This window comes from Mastomys coucha, unplaced genomic scaffold, assembly GCF_008632895.1.
Source record: "Mastomys coucha isolate ucsf_1 unplaced genomic scaffold, UCSF_Mcou_1 pScaffold23, whole genome shotgun sequence".
Taxonomy (NCBI): Eukaryota; Metazoa; Chordata; class Mammalia; order Rodentia; family Muridae; genus Mastomys; species Mastomys coucha.
The window spans coordinates 58,623,399-58,646,637 of record NW_022196906.1 but is presented as its reverse complement, the minus strand read 5'-3'; the positions used below and the strand labels follow the sequence as shown (position 1 = coordinate 58,646,637).

Sequence of the window (23,239 nt, the reverse complement as noted above, 5' to 3'; positions counted from 1 at the left end):
AAAAAAGGAATAGAGTGACTAGTTAATCTCGCTTAGCCTAATACCCTAGTGATTAAGCCATGGTAAGACCTTACATTGTGTTTTGTTTTCGTTATAGTCCAGGTTGGCTTCATATAGGATGGCAATCACTCTTGGTAGAGCATCCCAAAGCCTGGGATTATAGGTATGTAAATGCCAAAGTCAGCTAAAACTTTATATGTTACTATGATCTTTTACATAATGATCAGATGTTAACTACTTTTCCCCATTCCTCTGGTAATGAAATTGAACTGATTCACCTATTGCAGCAGGAAAAAAAAAAAAAAACCAAAACTTTTTTTTGCAGCTTGCCATTTAATCCCTTTCCATGTGTGTTGGGATTGAGATGTGCTAAGCCTCTATGTCCATTATAACTGTTCTTTTCAGACAGGTTTCTGAGTGAGTCAAAACTCACTGGTTTGGCTAGACGGGCTGGCCAGTATGCTTCAGGGATCTGTTGGTCTTCCTATCCCCAAAGCTGGGATTACAGGCATGTGACACTCTGCCTGTGTTTTTACAGATTCTGGGGCTCCAAACTCAGGTCTTCATATTTGAATGTAGATACTTTATTGACTGAGCCTCTTCCATTCATAAGTCTATCTTTCACATAGGCCCTGCAAGACGACTTTGAAGAGATGAAGTATCCAAGACTTAGTTTAGTTTGTATAACTACTAGCCCTGCCCTTCTCGCACCTCTATGAATCAGATTCTTCTTCCTCCTCCTCTTCTTCCTCCTCCTCCTCTTCCATAGGGTTCCTTGTGCTCAGCTTCAGTGCAGTCTGATTAATTGACACTTCATTGTCTACATGTAGTGACATCTGTGTAAAATAACATTAGGATTACTGCAAAGGAGCTGAGCCTCAAAACAGCAAATTCTTTTTTAAAATCAAATGTCATTTATGGGGTTGGAGAAATGATTAGCAGTTAAAGTACTTGTGCATGCAAGGTGATGGTGGTGTACACCTTTAATCTCAGCACTCAGGAGGCAGAGGCAGGTGAATTCCTGTGAGTTCAAGGCCAGCTTGGTCTACAAATTGAGTTTCAGGACAGCCAGGGCCACACAGAGAAACCCTGTCTAGGAAAACAAAACAGAGAAAAGAGTACTTGTTTCTTTTCCAAAAAGATCTAAGTTTGAGTCCTAATAATATCCATGCTGAATAGCTCACAAGCCCCAACTCTAGGGTATCTGATGCTTCCATGGATACTAACATGCATTCACACACACCTATAAAAATAACTTTAAAGTTTAAAAGAGTTCAATTTTAGGTTCATATTTTTATTTCACACTACTGAAAAGAGGTAAGAATAAAATGTTTACTAAAATGATAACTGACCTACCTACCTACCACGTTCTTTTTTAGAAACCATCAGCAAAGTAATTGTGTAGACTACATCGCTTATAAAGAATTCTCAAAACATGGTCTAGTCAGGAAGAAGGTTTTGGCTTTGTTAAAGGCAGTTGGTAAGCATGAGTAGGGTAAAACCTGCGCCTCATCCTTAGCACCTGCTTTTTACTTGGAGTCACACTCACAGAACAGCAACCATGACAGAGTCCTAAAGAGAGCAGAGTTTCTAAACAGGATACAAGTGCACATGCCTGTAGTCCCTGGCAGAGAGAAGAACATAAGAAGGCTGGACTAGGCACAAAACATACTGCTTCAAAACAAGCCCTACCACCTCTACCACCACAGCCACTGCTGCTAGTTTCTCTGGGTTCACTTGAGAACTGGAAAGGATGGAGTAATTTGAGATGTGAGTAGGCTGGGCATATTGGTGTACACTAGAAAAGCAGAGGCTGCCTAAACTTGACAAAGTATAAAAGACAAGCTATTGTTTGGATGATTAATGCAGATTAGCTAACTAGTGAACTATAAATTATGAAGGGCTGGAGATACAGCTCACTGGTAGGTACGTGCTTACCTTGTATAACGTCCTACCTTCAATGTACAGTAAATTCGTCCATGCCCCCAACTATCTGAATGGTACTTCCCAGAGTCCTTTGGACTTGGTAATAACGTGCCATACAGCATTTGCCTGCCCAAAGAGCTAGGGCACAATGGGACTCTACATTCTATCTGGAAGTCTGTATTTACTTGACTAAACTTACATCACATAACTGTTCAGGTGCAGGCTGAGAAGACAGTGTCTCTGTCCTTCCTCGAGAATTTATCATTGATTGAAGGGCTAATTCTTCAACCTAGGAAAGAAAAGTCAAAGACACTTCACTGAGTATTCTGCTGGGTTACCATAGTGAGTGAATTCCACTTGATGCCATATAGGTTGGCATCATGAGAAAGAACTGCTTATAATCCCTGAACTTCTCTAGAAGGACAGGGGGAGCTTTACCTCCCCACCTTTTTCATTCCCCAAAAGGTCTTACTTTGTAACACTGGCTGTCCTACAACTCAATAAGTAGACTAAGCTGGCCTTGAGTTTACAGATATCTACCTGCCTCTGCCTCCGGAGTGCTGGGACTAAAGACGTGTGCTACTACAGAAAGGTTAGAAATGTAGGAGGCAAGGGGATCATAAGTTTAAAGCTAACCTGAGCTACACACTAGGTTCAAAGCATACTTGGGTTACACAGGGGAGACCACTTCTCCCCCTCCCTTACCCTAACCCCAAGAGACAGCTAGTTCCACAGACATAGATGGATGTCCTAAGCTTGAACTTGTCTACTCATTGATGAGAAAGTGAAGGCAGAGGATAAAAAAATGCAGGTGTTTTCTGGAGCACCAGGATAACTGCCTTTGGGAGGTCATTATCAACACACAATCATTAGGTGCTTGTAAGAGGTATTGTTGCAATAAGTGTGGGCCGTTTATAAATGCCCCGAGAAAAGCTGCATATCGTTTTTTATACCACAGTATACAAGTTCAGTTTATAAAGGGCTTCACTAATCCTCAAGTCACTTACATTTAAAGATCTTGCCCATCAGTGCTGAGCAGGGATTATCACGATCATTTCACAGGGACCATATTAACCCTATGTCTAGGACACGATCAAGGCGTACCTAAATCTGTTCCCAGAAGACTTACTGGGAACTCTAAAGGACAAGTTTCTTTCCCAGACCTCATTCGCACCGCAGGCGGATTTGAGATGCGATACTAGCTTGACAACACTAAAGCCCTTTCTAGTGCATATAAACAATATTAACCAGCAGCTGAGCGCGAGCCGGCGGGCTGGGTCGGGGTGGATGTGGGCTCAGGAGCTAAACCTGCCGAACACCTAGTGGACCGGAGCTCTACTGCTGCGCTCGGCGTACACTCACGAGGGGCTAGAGCTGTAGGGCAGCACGCTCACCTTGAGGCGGTTCAGTTGGTCGTGCAGAGCCGCCTTTAGACGCAGCAGGGTCTCCTCCTCCTTGCGGAGCTCTTGCAGTCGACTCAACATCCCCTTCAACTCCTTAAGGCTCTGCCTTCTACTAGTCGCGTAGCGGTGACGTCACTTCCGGTTACCGAAATCAGCGACGGAGCGCATGCTTATTTTCTTATACCTGTTTGCTGAAGGTCCAGTATTCTTTCACCCCCACAGTAAAACTGGGTAAATAAGTTTCACAGCATTCATCTCAGTACTTCTAACGTTCCCAAGTGACCTTAAACTGCAAAGTTTTTCAAGCAGGAATCGAACGAAATACCACCAAATACTTGTTTCAGGGAAAGAGAAGTGTTTTTACACACGTTATATATGCTAGTAATTTTGACATCAAGGCAACAAGAAACAAAGGAAATCCTAGAATGATCAGATTGACCTGTACTCTAGAAAATGCTGTGTAAACACTGCCCCCTGCCACAGCAACCATAATTTTTGCACTTGCCCTCCCCTTCACCATCATGCCCCCTAGCGGCTAATCTAACTACGACATTCATAGGATTTGACACCTAGCTGCTCCTGACTTAATCCTCATGCTTCTCAGATGGGTCTAAAACACTGATATCAAATACTAATAAAATGGATTTCATTGTTAGACCATCCCAAATTCACTTTAACTACAGACTACCACGTGGAACAAATCAGACTAAAGAATGAAATTTTATTAAACATTTTGTTCTAAGCTGGCAAGATGGCTCAGCAGGTAAGAGCATTGACTGCCCTTCCAAAGGTCCGAAGCTTGTATCCACATGGTGGCTCACAACCACCCTGTAATGAAATCTGACGCCCTCTTCTGGTGTCTGAAGACAGCTATAGTTTATAATGCTGCAGCTAGCGGGGCCAGCAGAGGTCCTGAGTTCAATTCCCAGCGGCCACACGATAGCTCATGGACATCTGTACAGATACAATGTACTCATACACGTAAAATAAATCTTTAAAAAAATAAAACATCACACAATGGTTTCTGTGATTTATTCAAATAGGCTGTCTCTGCTCTCTGGAATTTAACAAATTTTAATAGTTTATGCAGCAGGCTTTTTTTCTTCTGTAGTAGGCTTCTTCTCTGCTGGTTTCTTGGTAGCCACCTTTTTCCCTGCAGGCTTCTTCAGCTTCTTGACATCTGTAGGCTTCTTTCCTTTCTTACCTACTGCTGGCTTCTTGTCTGCAGTACTCTTCTCTGGAACCTTCTCGGATTTGGTTGCCAGAGCAGCAGCTGCTGCTTCCAGCTTTTTCACCCGAAGTTTGTGCTGCAACAAAAACAAGTAGGAAATTAAGAATCTTATCTTCAATGGGAGCATCGTGGTTCACATCTTTAACCCCAGTATTTGGGGAGGAAGAAGCAAGTGGGTATGTCTGTGGAGGGCAGCCTGGTCTTGATAGTGAGTTCCAGTCTCAGGGGCAATCAAATCTTATAAAAAAAAATTGACACAGCAAACTATGACTTACATTTCTGGCTTGGCGAAGGATGGTATTCCTGCGCATAGTCTTTGCGTAAGGGTTCAGCTTCAACATGATTCTCAGGTTCTTCAGTGGATTCTTCTTCAAGACTCTACGCTGAATCTTCTTTCTATCAAGGGGTAGCATTCATTAATCAACATGTATCGCTTTAAAAGTCAAAAGAGGTTGTATCAAGTGTTATACTTTTAAGTTTCAAAACTTTACCGTGGTGCTCGGAGGGCTCTTTGGATCTCTGGGCTTTTCAAGATTCTGCTAAGGTCTGTATTCATCATCTTGTGCATGGGAAGGCTGGGGGAAAAAAAAAAACGTAAGTCCAAATTCTCATCCTCTAACTGAACATAATGCATTAAAAATTGTAATAACCGTGAGACACATTACTCCAAACAATGGAAAGTGCACACAAAATTAGAATACAGAACCCAAGGAGAATGTAAATGTACACATTAGTCACGGATGTGTAATAAGCATGGGGCAACTCACTTATAGTTACTCTTGAGGGATGCAGCCTTACGCCAAGTGCCATACAGCTCATCCAACTTCCGGAAAGCACTTTCAGTCCAAATGCAGAAACGTCCCACATGCCCACCCGGAGCAAGTTTCAAAATGTTCAGCTTGCTTACGTTAAGCAGAGTAATACCTTTAATAGGAGAGAAGAGTCAGGAAGCCTGTACGTACTCAACAGGAGACATACAGTGTCTATGGCTGATTGAGCTACCCAGGGCACCTAACAGCTCAAGCCATCATGATGGGTGTAACTCACTCATGTAGGAATCAGAACTTCCACAAAATCATGTTATTTCAGAAACACGGACCATGAAGTGGAATTTCATCATAACCAAGCTGAGCGAGCTTGCACAGAATAGGCAGTTAAAACATGTTTAAGAATTACCAGGGATGTTTCGGAAGGCCTTGATGATACCGTTATCTTCATTATAGATGATGCAGGGGCCCCTGCGCTGGATCCGCCGTCGGTTCCTCATCTTGCCCTTGCCAGCTCTCATTCTCTGAGAGGCATAGACCTGTACAGCGAGGAGGCTTTAGTATTCTGATCAAGATATAAACTTCCCATATCCTCAATCTTATTAAACAAAAAATGGTCTCAGCAGGCAAAGGAACCCCCAGCCATGCCTGATGGTGTTTTATCACCGATATTTACAACTCATTTGCTCAGCAATAATTTTCGTCAATCTTCTGATTCAGCTTACTGACAGCAGGCAACTGTCACTGAAAACAGAGTAAGACGCAAATTACAACATCATTGCAAGCAGATCGAGCCCTTTCTGGGGGTGGGGGGAAGACAGCAAAAATAAGACTCCACAAACTGTCTTTTTTTATACCCCCCCGCTGTGGTTTTTCGAGACAGGGTTTCTCTGTATAGACCTGGCTGTCCACAAATCCACTTGCCTGTCTCCCAAGTGCTGGGATTAAAGGTGTGTGCCACCATTGCCCGGCTCCCAAGCTGTCTTTTTTGGACATATACAAATAAATGTGAAATGATCATGGTAATCCCTGCTCATCTATAAACGGCCCACACTTACTGCAACAATACCTCTCTTACAAGCACCCAATGATTGTGTGTTGATGATGACCCCCCAAAGGCAGTTACCCTGGTGCTCCAGAAAACAAATCTGACAGTACGGAAGCCCAGACCTAAGTGTATGGTGAACCTACCTTTTTGATGTCATTCCAAGCTTTAAGTTTCTTAAGCAGCTGAACAGCCTCCTTGGTCTTCTTGTAACCTTCAACTTTATCTTCAACCACCAAAGGCAGCTCAGGAACTTCCTCAATACGATGACCTAACAAAACCAATTTAATATTTAGCAGCAAAGTCTTACTTTTTACTCTGGAGACACTGTCCCAGAACTCAAAAGACCCAGTCTCTGCCTCTAGTGGCATAAGTCTCGACTGTTCGCACCATACCCCAAAATAAGCCAGCATACAATCTGCGTCAAATCAGAATTTCCACTAATATCATGTGTTTCAGAAACACGGACCATTAAGTGGAATTTCATCATTTTGACAGCTAAAAATGTGCTAAGAATTTGATAGGAGCCGCAATCAAAGGCTTACTATACTGATGTAAGCAAAAGTGGCTTTAGCAGGCAGAGAGAAATGGAATTCACAGAAGCAATTTACTTTGGTGCAGAATTAAAACTAAATATCACATATCAAAGCATCAGACCTTTAGACATCACCAAAGCTGGTAAGGCTGAGGCAGCCAGGGCAGAACAGATGGCATATCTTTTTTGGGTTGTGTTCACTCTGCGGTGCCAACGACGCCAGGTTTTGGTTGGTGCAAACATGCGACCCCCACGACACATCTGTTTTCTTTGTCAAGAATTAACATTTTTTTTTCAAATTTAGAAAATTAACAAGGTTATTACTTGCTCAGTAACAATAATCGTCAACCTTCTGAACCAGCTTACTGACAGCAGGCAACTGTCGCTGTGAACAGAGTAAGACGCAAATTACGACATCACTGCAAGTAACCCCCCCAAACATCTCCAGATTGTTGCCTAGAGATATTTATTGGAGACACTAGTAGTTTTAAACATGACTCAAATATTAATTAGTATTAATTAGCCTTACGTCCAGCTGGTCAATTGCAAAGAGCACTAATCAAGGATACATTTCCAAAAGCACCCTGGCCAGATCGATGGGTCCCACCACCTCGAACTCTTGGAATTCGAGCCACAGCTCTGCCAGTACCCCAAGACTCAGCACTGGTCTGATGACCTAAAATTCGTCAAAAACAAAAGGTTTAAGACTAACTCATAACAAACCCATGACTTAAAATGTATTCATGATAAAGGCAGCATCAGAATAGCCAAGGAAAATCATGTAGTTCAGAAACACGGACCAATGGAATCTCATCATTTACTGCAAAGGAGCCTTCAACGTATATATCCAGGACGAATGTAAATCCATACCTGCTAATTCACTGACGGCATAAGGCTGTCTGTTGTTTTTCCTCAAGTTGGTGTGAACGAAGTTCACAATATCTGGTCGAATGGGAGCTTTAAACACAGCTGGCAAAGTGACATTCTTGCCAGATGACTCTCCCTTTTCAGAGTACACAGATATGAGGGGACGGGCACAAGCCTTGGAAGGAACAAAAGAGGTAACTAAACCAGAGGTACTTGCATCTCCTGTATATGAAACCTCGTCGATTTAACGATGAATCTCAGACCGGTCTCCAAATGCTAATTTACCGTGGTCAGACCAACCCATCTACTAAGTAAAACACAGATAAACATTTTTGGAAAGATAAAATATCCAAAACTACTACTGTTAATTGTCTTAAGGTTCAATGGTCTAGATTACACCCATACTAAGACCTGCTTCTTCAGAAACCATTTCAAAGACGATTTTGCTGGAAAGCATGAATTCAGATTTCCTTAAGCCCTTTCATTTGAAGACGGATATACAAATTCAATGGCCCTAAAGCACATGCCCTGCCAAAGCCTACGCCGAGTTGTCATCGAGCGACCCCGAACCACTGACAAGCCTCTAGCACCCAAAAGCTCGGCTTCCAGAAGCCTTTCTTCTTTAGAACTAAGGAAAGCGAAGACCTCAAAGGTTCCTCTGTCATCCACCCTGCGCTGTGGCCCACGTTGCCTCTAAGATGGCTGCCGCAGCACCCACAACTCAGTTCCGGCCAGAAAAGATGCTAGGTGCCATTCCCCTCGCCTCCTCTCTGCAGACCCCATGTCCTGAACCTTCATCCTCCTCCACAGGCCCCAAAGCCCAGGAGAAAGCCCAGTGTAGAAGACCTCCACTCACCATGACGGGGAGAGGAGAAGGCCACGCTCCTCTCTACCCGGCTGCTCCCACAGGAAAAGGAAGGACCTATCACGTGTACTCTATATATCCTTCCACTCGTCTTCCGCCTCCTGCCCTTTACCAAAAACAACCTAGAAGCACAAGCGATCTTTCTGCTGCTCTGAAAATTTTCAAAAAGAAATGTTATTCCGTGACGTGTGCTAAAAGTATGTAGCCTTTTTTTTTAAAGTTGAAAAGAGTGATTAGAATGGAGGGACTCTTTTTCGCGGAATAATCCGTAACTCGTCACAACTCTCGCGAGAAGAATTTTCTTTCTCTTCATCCCGCCCACATCCATCATAACATCTCTTTTAATCAATTTCCCACCCCCCTAACATAGATGGGAGATTTTCGTAATAGTCAATTGAAGGGACGCTCTACTAAATTAAAGCAATGTGTTAGCAGTGAGAACAAACAGAACTTAAAGCGTGAAGTAGTCCCGGCGGGGCGGGGTCATGGCCTCTGACGTCAGGGTCTGGGCGCGCAGTTCGGTTTAGCTTCTCCGCTATGGACCGAGGCCACGGCGGGATGTGGGCGCGTATGAACCGCGGGGCTGAGGAGTTTTATGCTCGTCTTTGGCAGTGAGTTGTGGTTGGGGAATGGGATGGTACTTGTCCCTCCCGGCCTTTGCATCCCCGCCGGTGTTGTCTGGCCCAACTGAAGCTTCCGCACCCTGCCGGCTCCCCTGGACCTGGGATAGGAGAGGCAGGTCTCTGCTGTGCAGTGGGTTGGGCTCTGCGGAGGCCTAGGCTACTGCTAGCCTCCAGAGAAAACATCAGTGCTTACCCAAGGGACGCAAGACAACAAATCAGTTTACGCATCTTACTGATGTACACGCTTCTAAGTAGAGGCTCCTGGGATACAGAGAGCTAGATGACATTCTGCCTCAAGCTTTGACTGACTCCTAAGAAACGTACAGAATTCGTACCGACCCTCCTTGCCAGCCTCCTGATGCTGAGATTAGAGGCGTGAGCTATGCCAGATTCCACTTTGTTCCCTTGGTGAAATGTTGCTCCAAGAGGATTCTGTCAACTTCTACATCCTGTGTGAAAATCTAAGTCAGCGACTCACATCAGAATCAAGCCCAGAGGGTTGCCAAAATGTACATTGACAGGCTCGGCCTCCAAGATTTTTTATTTCGTAGGCCTGACGACGTGAGGCCAAAAACTTATCTCTATAAATTCTAGGTTCAGAGTGTTGCTGGCTGGTATAGCTCATTATTTTCTAAATGCTGTCATTTTTAACTGCCACTGTTGCCCCTCCCCCCGTTTACAAAAGCAGTAATAATTTTTCACTATTATAGGAAAAGAACTAGTGTGTTTTTGTTTTTCACGATAGTTTCTCTGTGTAACCCTGCCTGCCCTGGAACTGGATCTGTACAGTAGGCTGGCTTTGAACTTGGAGATCCACCTGCCTCTGCCCTCAAAGTTCTGGTGTTAAAGGCTTGCCCCAACACTAGTGTTTTTAAAGAAGCTAATAATGTCTTTGAACTCAGGAACTTCAGTTGTTTTTAACTGTTGTGGTATTTTGCCATGGTGTTAAGTACTTTATTGTTGTTTTCAACCCAAGGTTTGGACTTGGGTTTTAAACCAAAGTTTGACCTTGTAAACATCCTGGCCCATCTCCAGTGTGCTGTCATTACAGGCATGTACCATCATGCCCCACTTTTGAGGTGCTGGGAATGGAACCCAGGGCTTCACATTTATTAGGCAAGCACTCTTATACCGGAGTTATGTTTGGTGCTTCTATGGTTGATAAAACAACCAGAAGTCTGTTTTGTCACCTCCATTGATACAAATGTATTTATACCCTTTATGCTTACTAATTATTTCCTGGTTGTTTTCGTCTTTCCGTGCATAAACTCCAGAAGTTTTTCACTTATTGTATTCCTCACAGTGTCTGCTAAAAGTTTCTGGGGGACCTCAAGGGCATTGCAACAAATCTGAGAAGAAATTACCATTCTTCCCAGTGTGGCTTTTTTTTTTTTTTTTTTTTTTTTTTTTTTTTTTTTGGTTTTTCGAGACAGGGTTTCTCTGTGTAGCTCTGGCTGTCCTGGAACTCACTCTGTAGACCAGGCTGGCCTCGAACTCAGAAATCCGCCTGCCTCTGCCTCCCAAGTGCTGGGATTAAAGGCGTGCGCCACCACCACCACCACCACCCGGCTATAACTCTTAACTTGAAGGAAGTCTGGAGTTAAAAGCCACACTGGGCGCACGCCTTTGATCCCAGCGCTTGGAAGGCAGAGGCAGGCGGATTTCTGAGGCCAGCCTGGTCTACAGAGTGAGTTCCAGGACAGCCAGGGCTATACAGAGAAACCCTGTCTCGTTTAAATAAATATATTAAATAAAAGAGTCTTGTGCAACATAACAAAAGTGGACCTACTAGGCTTGTTTTTTATGTTACTAGATCAATTAGATCAAGTATCAGATCAAAAGATGCAAACTGTATCCTTAGATGCCTGTTGGGTTCTTTCAGTAACTAAAGCTACTTTTCCTATAGATGAGGCTGTTCTGTATTTTGGCATTTTATTTGAGTCTGCTAATGCTTTATAATTTATATACTTTGGAGATCACTATTAAATACCTTATGAAGCAGAGCTGAACAGTTAAGAGCACCACTTCTGGTGATCCACAGCTGTCTACAACTCCAGCTGTGGCGGAAGGGTCCAGGGTCGTCCTCTTCTGGCCTCTGAAGTTACATGCTCACCCCACCCCAACTAAAAGGGCAAATCTCTTTTTTTTTTAATTAGATTTTTTTTCTTTATTTACATTTCAAATAATATCTCCTTTCCTGGTTTCCCTGGGGGGGGGGACCTGTTCCATCCCTCTCTTTTTTATATTTTTAAGTCCAAACTTTTTTTTTCTTTAAGACAGGGTTTCCCTCTTTAGCCCTCATTGTCTGGAACCTTGTAGATCAGGCTGGTCTCAAACTCACAGAGATCTGTCTGTCTCTGCCTCCCAAGTGCTGGAATTATAGGCTTGTACCACCACTACTTGACTATAGAAACTTTTTTTTTAAAGATTTATTTATTTTATATATGTGAATACACTTTCACTGTCTTCAGACACACCATGAGAGAGAATCAGATCCCATTACAGATGGTTGTGAGCCACCATGTGGTTGCTGGGAATTAACTCAGGACCTTTGGAAGAGCAGTCAGTGCTCTTAACCACTGAGCCATCTCTCCAGCCCATAGAAACTTTCTTAAATGATACTTAAATTTATATTAGAGGCTTTTATCTTTCTGGTTTTGTTTTTTAAACAGGCTTCCAATTGTGCAGCCCTAGTTGCCCTGAACTTGTCAAATTCCTGCTTCAGCATCTACATGTTGGAATATAGGTGTATTCCATCTCCAGAAGATTTTTACATTTTTAGTTTAGTTTGTTTTGTTTTTAAATTTATGAATCTGAAGGGATGGCTCAGGTGCTAAGAGCACTTACTACTCTTCCAGAGGACCAGAGTTTGGATGCCAGAGCCCACAGCAGGTGTCGCAGTCACCTGTGACTCCAGCTCCAGAGCAATGCCCTCTTGGGTTCTTGCACTTACACATTCATTAGCCACTCCCGTACATATATACACATAATCAAAAGCATTTGTTTATATTTATTTATTTTATGTGTATGTTTTGCCTGTGTATATGCATGTGGGCTAGTTCATGCCTGGTGCCTGCTGAGGTCAGAAAAGGGTGTCAGATCCCATGGAATTGGAGTTAGAGGTAAGCTTATAAGCCATCATGTGGGTGCTGGGATCTGAACGCAGGTCCTCTGTAGGAGCAACAGTGCTTTGGCCCTGAGCCATCTCTCTAGGTGCCCTCCAGAATTGTTCTGAGGCAAAGTGTCACTATGTATCCCTGACTGGCCTGAAACTCAGATCTGCCTGCTTTTGCTGGGATCACAGCATGCCCCACCCCCACCCCCATGCCCACCCTCCTTTATCTTTTCTTAACTTACTGTTTCCCTTTCTGCAGCTATCCCTACAGCTGTTGTAAGGACTAAGCTTTCTCTACTAATGTGTAAATAAAAGTACTAGCTAATTTCTGAGTTTAAATAATAAGGGAGATCCTGCAGCTCTGTTTTTCACACGTGGTTTTGCTTTTCAGGGAATTTAATGAAGACAAGAAAGGAGTCTGTAGAGACCCATTTATCTATGAGGTATGAGCAATTTATTTGGTTTCAAACACAATGACCCTAAAATGGTAGGGTTTTTAAATCAGGTTTTTTGAAATTACATATAGTAAACTTTAGCATTTTAGGAGATGGTTCTATGAATTTTTAGGATACCTTCAGGAGTGCAGCCATGTCTGTTATCAAAGTGTAGATTATTTCCTGTCTCGAAATGGACCCATGTCCCTGTATTTTCATATGTCTCTATCCCTACAACTGCTAATTTGTTTTCTCTCTCCGCAGTTTTGCCATTTCCGGAATGTCAGTAAATAAAATATATGGTTTCTTGGCTTTAGCTTTCTTTTTCTTCCTTTTTTGTTTGTTTGAGACAGGTTCCCACTATGTAGCCTTGGCTTTCATGAAACTCCATTTTTAGATTAGGCTGGCCTTGAGGTTAAGAAATCTACCTGCTTAGGCAACCTGAGTGCTGGGATTAAAGATGTGCTACCATTCCTGGATCAGCGTTAGTTTTTTAAATGAATATATGCATTTGAGATTCATTCTGTTGCTATGTTTCAATAAAGACTCTTGGGTAAGGTTTCCAGATTTTACAAATATGAATATGGTTGCTTATAGATCTGTTAGGAATCTTGGCTGGGTGTGATGTCATCCAGCTTTCACCCCAGCACTCAGAAGGCAGAGGCAGGCAGATCTCTTGAGTGTGAGCTCAGCCTCTTCAGAACTAGTGTTAGGACAGCCAGGGCTACCCCAGGAAACTCTGCTATGTATTAGATGTTCCATAGTTAAATTCCTCATAGTTGGAATATAAAACCTGTATCTGTGAAACATAGAACCAATATTTATTAAAAACCAGACTAGGGACTGGAGAGACAGCTCGGTAGTTAAAAGCACTTGTTGCTCCTGCTGGCTGTTGCTCAGTTCCCAGCACCCACATTGTAGCTCACAACTGTCTCTTAGTCCCAGTCCCAGGGAATCTGATGCCCTCTATGACCTCTGGGAGCAGGCACACACATGTTGCAGACATACATGCAGGCAAAACATATGTAAAGTAAAAATAAATAATCTTAAAAAAAAAACAGCCGAGGGAGAAATAATTATTAATGAAGATTAATAACTGCATATATCTACATTTATATAGATGTGTGGGTAAAATATTTATAAAACTCAAGAACCACCAGGAAGGGCAAAAACTGATAGAAAAGATGAAGGACATGAGCCAAAAGCACAAGTGCAGTTCTCTTTCACTGTCAGAATTCCGTCCATTTCCTGTAGCTGCAGTGGAAAGGGTTACAGTTAGGCAGCTTCAGGTTGAAGTTGACTCTCACAGTTTTGGAGACTAGAGGTGGGAAATGACGGTATAGGTAGGTCATGTTCCCACTGAAGGCTTCAGAAAACAACCCTTCCAGGATTCTGCCTGACTTGGGGTTTCTAGTAGTCTCGGTGTTGCCCCAACACCTGTCTCTCTAGGCACACGGCCTTCTCCCTTGTGTCTGTTGTCTCTGCATCTCTTCTGTAAGAATAGCAGTCATTGAGTCTAGACCCTACTCCCTAACTCAGTTACTTTCAGCTTGACTTGATTACATTTGTATGTACGGTCACAGTCACAAGAACACAGTGCAGCCTACAATAACTGAAACTTACAGGCTAGATTAACAGTATCCTTGGTGCTTTGAACTAGTGTCTATAGGTGTCTTTGGGTACTTTATGGGTTCTTCCACCCTTTCAAACCCCTAATTCCAGATAAAAGGGGAAAAAAAGAATAGAGAGGAAAGGAAAGAGATCCCTGAATAAAGTCGGGTTGGAAAGGAGGCAGCATTACTATTACACTACTTCCTGATGACAGGGGCATTGAGTTCCTTGGGGTATGTTTGATATTTGTCATCAGAATATCTAATTTCTTCTTGTACTGATGATGAAAATATTTGTTGTGTTGCTAGGTTTTCTGACATATTTGAAGGGCAATTTGATTGTACCATTATGATTTCAGGTGTTGTACCAATATGATTTTAGGTATTCTAAGAAAGTAATTCATGGGTATTTGCTGTCTATTGTTTTATTACAACACTTAACTGGAAAGTACTAAATAATAACATTTACAGAATTGCTATACACCAGCTGTGGTCTTAGGTACCCACAAATCCTTTTTTTTGTTGTTGTGTTTTTGAGACAGGGTTTCTCTGTGTAGCCCTGGCTGACCTGGAACTCACTCTGTAGACCAGGCTGGCCTCAAACTCAGAAATCCGCCTGCCTCTGCCTCCCAAGTGGTGGGATTAAAGGCATGCGTCACTGGCTCCACAGATCTTTAATAACAGGGAAAGCAGTTCATGATGTGAAACCATTAGAACATGTCTTTATATGTGAGTCATACCTAGATTTCTATTAGATGAGTACAGTAGTTGACTCCCCAGAGCCCACATGAAGAAGAAGGCCCCTGAACAATGTCCTGGACCTCCACGTGTGCCCTCTTAACACTGAGCCATCTCTCTAGCCCCTTTAGTCAGCTTTTCTAAACATGAGAAATGACATGGCAAAATAAGTGAACCCTTTTTAAGTATTTTGCATAGTTCAGATTCTTTTTTTAGTAATTTGCATGTAATTGGTCTGTGATAGTTAATAGAAATGCTGCAATCTTTTTTACAGGCTGATGTACAAGTACAGTTGATCAGCAAAGGCCAACCAAATCTTCTGAAAACTATTCTAAATGAAAATGACTTAGTGTTTCTTGTGGAGAAAGTGGTAAGTATTGGGCTTTGTGGTTAATTCTTAGTAACCACACTTGCTTTTTTTTGGAATAATCTTGTACTACATGTTTTCCTATTAATGAAAGCGTACCCATTCTTTTAAGAGTAGGCACAGTGTTTTCTACTGAAATATAATGCCAGCTATAGATATATACATAATACAAACTTTCATAATAGAGCCATTAAGAAAAAAAACAATGCCAGGTGTGGTAGCCATGCCTTTAATCCCAGTACTTATGAGGCAGAGGTAGGCGGATCTACAAAGTGAGTTCCAAAACAGCCAGGGTTACGCGGAGAAACCCTGTCTTGACACGTGAATGAATGAATGAACGAACAAATGAAGTGGGGTAGAGGGCCACTATGGCTGAGTGTGGTACTGCATACCTGTGATCCTAGCATAAGGACCTTGTTTCCAAATAAATAAATAAAAGGTAAAATTGAGAGCTGAGTACGCTAAGCTCATTTCCCGGGAACAGGTTGTTCCATTTGGGAAATGAAAGATGAGTACCTGGGCATTCTCCCAGGGTCTCCTGCAGTGATTATCCCTAGCTCGCACATACTGTACCTGTCAGATCTCTTTTCTTCCATTGTCAGATTTGTGGAAGCACTTACAGTCAGGATCTTAGGGGCTGCAAGATGGCTTAGTGGTTAAGAACACCGGCTTCCCTTGCAAAGGACTCGGCTTGATTTGCAGCATCCACATGGCAGCTCACTATTGCCTGTAACTCTAGTGCCAGTGCTCTTAACTGCTGAGCCATCTCTCCAGCCTCCTGTGTAGTTGTTTTCTAACACAAAAGAGAATTGACCCTTACATCTGATTTAATCATCTAAAACATTTTTTAAAGGTTTTGGAGAAGGAAGAAACAAGTCATGTTGAAGAACTACATTCTGAAGAAACTGCTATTTCTGATCTCTCTACTGGTGAAACTATTAGGCCACTGGCCTTACCAGTTGGGAGAGCAAGGTAAGTTGTTTTTGTTTGTTTTGTTTTTATAAGTAGAGTTAGGGATGGAGAATAGGATGTGAGTTGAAACATTGTTGGGGCTGAGGGTGTGTGTGTGTGTGTGTGTGTGTAGTCTATATGTGTATGTTTTTTAAACAAGGTTTCTCTGTAGCCCTGGCTATCCTAGACACTGTAGACACTTTGTAGACAACGCTGGCCTCAAACTCACAGAGATCCACCTGTCTTTGCCTCCTGAGTGTGGGATCAAGAGTGTATGCCACCTCTCCCCAGCATGCATGTCTCCCTTGAGTTCTGGACTCAAGTCCTTCTGCTTTCAAGGCAAACCCTTTATCAACTGAGATGAATCCCTAGCCCCTAGCATTTCTTTTTTGTTGTTGTTGTTGTTTGTTTGTTTGTTTTGTTTTGTTTTGCTTTGCTTTTCGAGATAAGGTTTCTCTGTGTAGGCTCAGCTGCCCTGGAATTCACTCTGTACACCAGGCTGGCCTTGAACTCAGAAATCCGCCTGCCTCTGCCTCCCAAGTGCTGGGATTAAAGGTGTGCGCCACCGCCATCCGGCTATAGCATTTCTTGATTTTCTATTTCTTCATGCCTTTCATACCACCCTAAGATTTTTGTATTTACTATTTGAAGTTGAATGCCTTAGAAATTCCTTAATTTTGAATGGTAACTTCTGTATACCTTAAAAACCAGTTATTTTGATATGTCTACTTCGTCATTTTCTCTTTCAACAAAAGCCTTTAATCCCAGTACTTGGGAGGCAGAGGCAGGCAGATTTCTGAGTTCAAGGCCAGCCTGGTCTACAGTGTGAGTTCCAGGACAGCCAGGGCTACACAGAGAAACCCTGTCTCGAAAAAAAAAAAAATATTTTCTTTCAACGATTATAGATTTATATATCCAAAGCAATATATGGTACATGTGTATACAATATAATATGTGCTGTTAAATTGTCATAATCATATATGATACCTTTTTGTACCCAATGTACATGACTTTAAAGTTTTTAATTTATGCAGGTGTGTGTATATGTGTGTGTGAGAGAGAGAGGAGGGGTGAGCATAGCCTGTGCATGTAAGACTCTATGGATGCCAGAAGTATTGGATACCTCTGGTGCTGGAGTTACAGGCAGTTCTAAGCTACCCAGTGTGGGCACTACAAACTGAACTCTGGTCTTCTGCAAGAGCAATACATGTTCTTACTGCTAAACCATCTCTCTAGACTTGTAACTATTAGAGTATATAGTATACCTTATTATTCTCTTACTGAAATATATAAACATACATGTATTCGTGAATTTTTTCTCTTCATTTCCAGATTGTTGTTTCTGTGAGACCCTTCACATTTTTTTTAATTAAAAGGAAAAAATAGAGGGTGGGTGTTGCTGGGGATCAAACTTGGTGGTTCACACATGACAAGCATGTGCTCTACCACTGAACCACACCTTCAGCTTCAAAGGTAATATGTATTGCCATTTTACAATTGGTTTTCCTATTCCTTGTTTTAAAGGCAGTTAATTGGGCTTTATACCATGGCTCACAATCCTAATATGACCCATTTGAAGATTAAGCAGCCAGTGACAGCCCTTCCTCCTCTTTGGGTGAGATGTGACGGTTCAGATCCTGAAGGTACCTGTTGGCTAGGAGCTGAGCTTATCACAGCAAATGCCATCATTACAGGTGTTATCTTATATGTGGTCACTTTTAAAGGTGAGTGCTCAGTCTCAGTATATTTATTTGCCTAGTTGTTTAGTGGTGTTCCTGGGCTTCCATACAGGACAGGAGTAAAACGTGGAACATTGAAATTTGAGTTTGTGCTCAACAGCAGGGAGGGAGCATTGTAGAAACTCACAAATATTTTATGCCTGCTTTGTTTGGGTTTAATCTAATTTGTACTTTTTAATTTAAAAATTACTTTTTTGGAAGGAGTGGGTTGAGGCAAGGTTGTCCTTAAACTCTTGAACTTAATTATTCTGTTTCAGCCATAGTATGAAGCCCAATTATTCATGATTTTACATGAATACCACCACACAGACTTTTCTTCTTTAAATATTAGTTCTTTGTGGTCCAGGCTTGTTTTAAATACGTGGGCTCAAGCAGTTGGGACTACAAGTCCATACCAGTATTTTCTGGATGTACACATTTGTTTAATTCATTTATTGTAGAGTGTCATTTTAGCCCACTCGTCTCAAATTCAATATCCTTCTGTCTCAGTCTCCAGAGTAGCCAGGATTTTAGATATGAGTTTCCATGCTTGGCTTTATTTATATTCTTTTTAAAACAAGGTCTCACTATATGTAGCCCAGGTAGCCCTGAACTCAGTACATAGACCAGAGTAGTTTGGAACTCAATGAGATCTACCTGCTTCTGTCTCTCAAGTGCTAGGATTAAAGACGTGTTATCATGCCAAGCTAATTACACTCTTTTGTTTTAATTAAAAATATTTTTTTATACAGTATATTCTGATCATAGTTTCCTCTTTCCCAACTTTCCCTCTTTCCAGATCCCTCCCCTTTCCCTAATCACTGAACCCCACTTTCTTTCTCTATCTAACACCTCTTTTTTTGTATGTTTGGGTTTTTTTGTTGTTGTTTATAGGGCAAAGTCTCACTCTGCAGCTCAGGCTGTCTAGGAATTCTCCTCTGTAGACTAGGCTGGCCTCGAACTCACAGAGATTTGCAGGCCTCTGCTTTCCAAGTGCCAGATTAAAGGAGTGTGCCACCACCACCTAGCATAACTTTTTTGGGTTTTTTTTTTTTTGTTTGTTTGTTTTGTTTTTTTGTTGTTGTTGTTTTTCAAGACAGGGTTTCTCTATATAACCTTGGCTGTCCTGGAACTCACTCTGTAGACCAGGCTGGCATTGAACTCAGAAATTCACCTGCCTCTGCCTCCCAAGTGCTGGGATTAACTTTCTAGTTTTAACAGTATAATTTGGAATTAAATCAATCTTCTTTCTTCCTTTCTTTCTTTGTTATCTCATGAACTGTAGCTGATAAAAATTACTCTGAAGATTTAGAAAATCTAAAAAATTCACACAAGAAAAGACATCATTTGTCTGCTGTGAGTATTTTTCTTACTAGCTTTCTTGTAATGTGCTTATTTGATCTGCCATCCTCACTTAACAGCTCTCTTCTTTTTTTTTTTTCTTTTAAGTTTTTGGTTTTTGGTATTTGGTTTTTGGAGACAGTGTTTCTCTGTATAGCCCTGCTGTCCTGGAACTCACTCAGTAGACCAGGCTGGCCTTGAACTCAGAAATCCGCCTGCCTCTGCCTCCCAAGTGCTGGGATCAAAGGCGTACGCCACCACTGCCCAGCCACAGCTCTCTTCTTTCTCTCACTATGACTAGATGGTTCTGTGTGTCAATCTTTGTCTGTTGCCCCTAGCTGTCTGTGGGGTTAATTCTAGGACAACACTCAAGTCCTCAGATATGGGACCCACATACTGCAGATGTGCTCACTCTATTTGGCTAATGTTTGTGGCTTAAGAGAATTGTCTTATTTTTTTTCATTTGGATGACAGATTTCTTTTGGGACAGAAATCAAGGTGGCTTTGATAATGGTTTGGTCATGTGAAGCTGATGCTGTTGATCTTCTATCTTCAGGTAACAACCAGAGGCTTTGCCCAGTATGAGCTCTTTAAGTCTACTGACTTGGATGACACTGTTCACCCATCCCAAACGACAGTCACTCTGGATCTTTCCTGGAGCCCTGTGGATGAGATTCTTCAAACCCCTCCCCTGTCTTCAACTGCAGCTCTGGTAGGAGTGGACCCTGTCTTCTCTTTAGTTTGCTCAGGCTTCTGAGTGGTAGATTACTTGTTTCCTGCTAGTGCTGTACACTTCCAGCCTTTATATCCACTGGATGTCAGGCATGGCTCACCAGACAACTAATGGAGGTTTTATCAACTAAGCTGACAATTCTGTTACTATGGCACCTGACTTTTAAGAAGTGAATACAGTCTCTTTGCATGGTGACTCAAGAGAAGTCAAATTCTTTCTGTTCAGGCATAGTGGCACACACCTTTAACCCCATCACTTGGGAGGCAGAGCCCAGAGGATCTCTTGAGAATTTGAGGCCAGCCTAGTCCACATAGAGAGTTCCAAGACTGCCAGAGCTACATACTGAGACCCTGTCTCAAAAAAAAATAAAATAAAATTGCTAGCAAAAAACTAAGTTCTCAAAGTATTAAAAGTAGGACCTGTTGAATATTCAGTCAAAAAATAAGAAATGGTTAAAGTGGTGAGGAGTATCATAAGATACTTTAAAATTAAGATTATATTTGGTGGGGTTGGAGAGATGGCTCAGCCATTAAGAGTACTGGCTGCTCTTCCAGAGATCCTGGGTTCAATTTCCAGCTCTTACATAACTGTCTGTAATTCCAGTTCAAGGGGATCTGGCACACTCACACACACATACTTGCAGGCAAAACACTGATACACATTAAAAAAATAAATAAAAATTTAAAGAAAATATTATTTTTGGTATTAGAGATTGTGCATAACATAATAGGCAAGTATTCTCCCACTGACCTATGTCCTCAGCTAACCCTCTTTGTAAGATTTATTTTAGTGATTTATTATTATAAATGAGTACACAGAAGAGGGTATCAGATTACATTATGGGTGGTTGTGAGCCACCATGTGGTTCCTGGGATTTGAACTCACAACCTTCAGAAGAACAGTCAGTGCTCTTACCCCCTGAGCCATCTCACCAGCTCCTTACTGATTTTTTCTTTTAAAGATTTGGTTTTTTGTTTGGTTTTGATTTTTTTGGAGACAGGGTTTCTCTGTGTAGCCCTGGCTGTCCTGGAACTCACTCAGTAGACCAGGCTGGCCTGGTCAGAAATCGGCCTGCCTCTGCCTCCCAAGTGCTGGGACTAAAGGCGTGCGCTACCACCACCCGGCTATTTGTTTTTATATGACTACACTGTAGCTGTCACACCAGAAGAGAACATCAGATTCTATTAGAGATGGTTGTGGGCCACCATGCCGTTGCTTGGAATTGCATTCAGGACCTCTGGGAATCAGTCAGTGCTCTTAACCCCTGAGCCATCTCTCCAGCCCCCTTGGTGATTTTTTTTTTTTTTTTTAATTATGAGTATGTGCATGTGAGTGCAGGTGCCTGCAGAGGCCAGAGGTATTAGGTTCCCCTGGTTTTGGAATTAAAGATGGTTATGAACTTCTTAGTATTGGTGCTAAAAATCAAACTCAGGATGTCGGTATAAATAGTATGTGCTCCTAACTACTGTACTATTTCTCCAGGATAACACCCCTGTGTTCATGCCAAGCCCTTTTTTTAAAAAATATTGAGGTAGGCCAATACCTGCCTTAGTACCTGCAGAGATCTGCCATGCTAATCCTTAATCTAGACTGGCCTTTAATTTGTGACTTCTTGCCTTAGCCTCTAGAGTAGATGGATTATAGACCTGCAACACCAGATTTGGCTCTTGTACGGGCTTTAGAAATCATGTTTTAGACAGAGCTGTGTTTGCACACACCTTGCACAGCACTTGGGAGGCAGAGGCAGGAGGATCTTTGTGAGTTCCAGATCAGCCAAGATTACACAGAGAAACCTTGTCTGGAAAAACCACTTAAAGTCTAGGGCTGGGGATATAGCTCAGTGGTAAAGCACTTGGCCTATATCCAGTCCCTAGACTGCATAATATGGGGATAAATATTTCAAAAGAATAGGAAAAACTTTTTAAGCAAAAGTTAAAAAGAGAAGTATACAGAATAATATGCACAACTGTGGATGTCAAGTATGTTTTGTTCAAAAAAAAAAAAGGTGTCTCCCCAGAAGCCTCCACCATGTTAACAGTGGCTCTCCTGAGGGTAAGATTTATACTTATGGTTTCCTTTTCTTGTAGTAGGAATTTGCTTACTTGCTTTTAAGGACTTAAGGTTGTAAATCGATAGCTTCTGGGTAGACTACTTGTGTGTTGGTTTAGTTAGTAGACTAACACACTTACTTATTGGGACTTTGTTTTTAGTGTATCATAATACCAACTATCACTGAGTTTTGAGCTGTTTATTTAAATTTTGTCCACCTGTCCTCTTGGAAATTCTCTGAGCAAAGGCAGGAGACCATGTGAGGGAGGCAGTTGTTCTGTCTTTATGGTAGAGAAGAGGGCAGTGGCCTGATTCAGATTGTATATCAGGAGAGCCAGATCTGTAAGATCTTGGGATAGGATACGCTAATTGAGGTATGGACTTAATTTACTGTGCTTTATAAGACATGCAATTGAAATGCAAGTCACAGTGACTCTTGGACAGAGAACATGGGTTGCCTATGAAAACTGATGGTCTTTGATACTTTTTAGAATATCAGAGTACAATCAGGAGAGCCCAGAGGTTGTTTGAATCATCTTCACAGAGAACTGAAATTTCTCCTTGTGAGTATCCTTCTGGAATTTCTTTCATCGAATTATATATTGTCATCAAAATTGTTTCACAGTATAACTTTGATTTTCTTTAAAATTTGTTCTAAATGTTACATTTCACTACAGTCTTGACAATTTGCATAGTTATTTATATGGCAGTTGTCTTCAAGATGAAAGGGAGTGCCACTTAGATAATAGCTATACTCTCTGCCTTTCTACTTTACTGGCTGAATTATACAAAGCATCACCAAATTAGTTTTTTGTTGTTGTTATTGTTTTTGTTTTTGAGTTTTGGGGGTTTTTTTGTTTGTTTGTTTGTTTGTTTGTTTCAAGACAGGGTTTCTCTGTGTAGCCCTGGCTGTTCTGGAAC

General features: G+C 41.9%; 3 protein-coding genes and 5 non-coding genes across 12 annotated transcripts in view; 1 reads left to right on the top strand and 7 right to left on the bottom strand.

Annotated features, from left to right (window-relative positions):
• The window catches only part of Snapc5 (small nuclear RNA activating complex polypeptide 5), a 7,950-nt gene extending 4,501 nt beyond the window's left edge, over nucleotides 1-3,449 (bottom strand). The window contains exons 1-3 of one of the 2 annotated variants that reach the window (XM_031345819.1): nucleotides 3,321-3,449; nucleotides 2,126-2,215; nucleotides 712-836 (exon numbers count right to left, since the gene is read on the bottom strand). In XM_031345819.1, the coding sequence (XP_031201679.1) occupies nucleotides 714-836; nucleotides 2,126-2,215; nucleotides 3,321-3,410 (303 nt within the window). In that variant the 5' untranslated portion in view covers nucleotides 3,411-3,449 and the 3' untranslated portion in view covers nucleotides 712-713. Of the gene's footprint in view, nucleotides 1-555; nucleotides 837-2,125; nucleotides 2,216-3,320 lie in introns of those variants that run through there. The other variant, XM_031345818.1, reaches the window with a different exon arrangement.
• An 897-nt stretch (nucleotides 3,450-4,346) lies between these two features.
• Rpl4 (ribosomal protein L4) lies at nucleotides 4,347-8,763 on the bottom strand. The gene is made up of 10 exons (XM_031345816.1): nucleotides 8,631-8,763; nucleotides 7,778-7,949; nucleotides 7,477-7,583; nucleotides 7,030-7,168; nucleotides 6,519-6,643; nucleotides 5,737-5,866; nucleotides 5,328-5,484; nucleotides 5,052-5,135; nucleotides 4,836-4,956; nucleotides 4,347-4,636 (listed from the first exon to the last, which is right to left on the bottom strand). Exons 1-10 carry the CDS (start codon nucleotides 8,631-8,633, stop codon nucleotides 4,412-4,414), a joined length of 1,263 nt encoding a protein of 420 aa, XP_031201676.1. The 5' UTR covers nucleotides 8,634-8,763; the 3' UTR covers nucleotides 4,347-4,411.
• On the bottom strand, nucleotides 5,615-5,685 carry LOC116074058. The gene has a single exon (XR_004112040.1). It is a non-coding gene; the product is annotated as a small nucleolar RNA SNORD18 (small nucleolar RNA).
• On the bottom strand, nucleotides 6,012-6,110 carry LOC116074060. Its single transcript, XR_004112042.1, has one exon. It is a non-coding gene; the product is annotated as a small nucleolar RNA SNORD16 (small nucleolar RNA).
• On the bottom strand, nucleotides 6,797-6,867 carry LOC116074057. Its single transcript, XR_004112039.1, has one exon. It is a non-coding gene; the product is annotated as a small nucleolar RNA SNORD18 (small nucleolar RNA).
• LOC116074061 lies at nucleotides 7,233-7,331 on the bottom strand. The gene has a single exon (XR_004112043.1). It is a non-coding gene; the product is annotated as a small nucleolar RNA SNORD16 (small nucleolar RNA).
• Nucleotides 7,662-7,729, bottom strand: LOC116074059. Its single transcript, XR_004112041.1, has one exon. It is a non-coding gene; the product is annotated as a small nucleolar RNA SNORD18 (small nucleolar RNA).
• A 195-nt stretch (nucleotides 8,764-8,958) lies between the features above and the next one.
• The window catches only part of Zwilch (zwilch kinetochore protein), a 34,305-nt gene continuing 20,024 nt past the window's right edge, over nucleotides 8,959-23,239 (top strand). For 3 of the 4 annotated variants that reach the window (XR_004111896.1, XM_031345813.1, XM_031345814.1), the window contains exons 1-8: nucleotides 8,959-9,250; nucleotides 12,769-12,820; nucleotides 15,434-15,529; nucleotides 16,380-16,498; nucleotides 18,002-18,201; nucleotides 19,481-19,551; nucleotides 20,093-20,248; nucleotides 22,810-22,881. Coding sequence is in view for 3 of the 4 variants with exons in the window: in XM_031345813.1 (XP_031201673.1) it covers nucleotides 9,177-9,250; nucleotides 12,769-12,820; nucleotides 15,434-15,529; nucleotides 16,380-16,498; nucleotides 18,002-18,201; nucleotides 19,481-19,551; nucleotides 20,093-20,248; nucleotides 22,810-22,881 (840 nt within the window). In the remaining variant the exon portion in view is untranslated. The remainder of the gene's footprint in view (nucleotides 9,251-12,768; nucleotides 12,821-15,433; nucleotides 15,530-16,379; nucleotides 16,499-18,001; nucleotides 18,202-19,480; nucleotides 19,552-20,092; nucleotides 20,249-22,809; nucleotides 22,882-23,239) is intronic. The other variant, XM_031345815.1, reaches the window with a different exon arrangement.

Excerpts from the sequence above, each read along its gene's own strand:
- Rpl4 (XM_031345816.1), bottom strand. Across the intron at positions 7,169-7,476 it reads GCCAGGGTGCTTTTGGAAAT|ATGTGTCGTGGGGGTCGCAT; the intron begins GTATCCTTGATT and ends CAAAGAAAACAG. Across the intron at positions 4,957-5,051 it reads AGAGCCCTCCGAGCACCACG|AAAGAAGATTCAGCGTAGAG; the intron begins GTAAAGTTTTGA and ends ACCCCTTGATAG.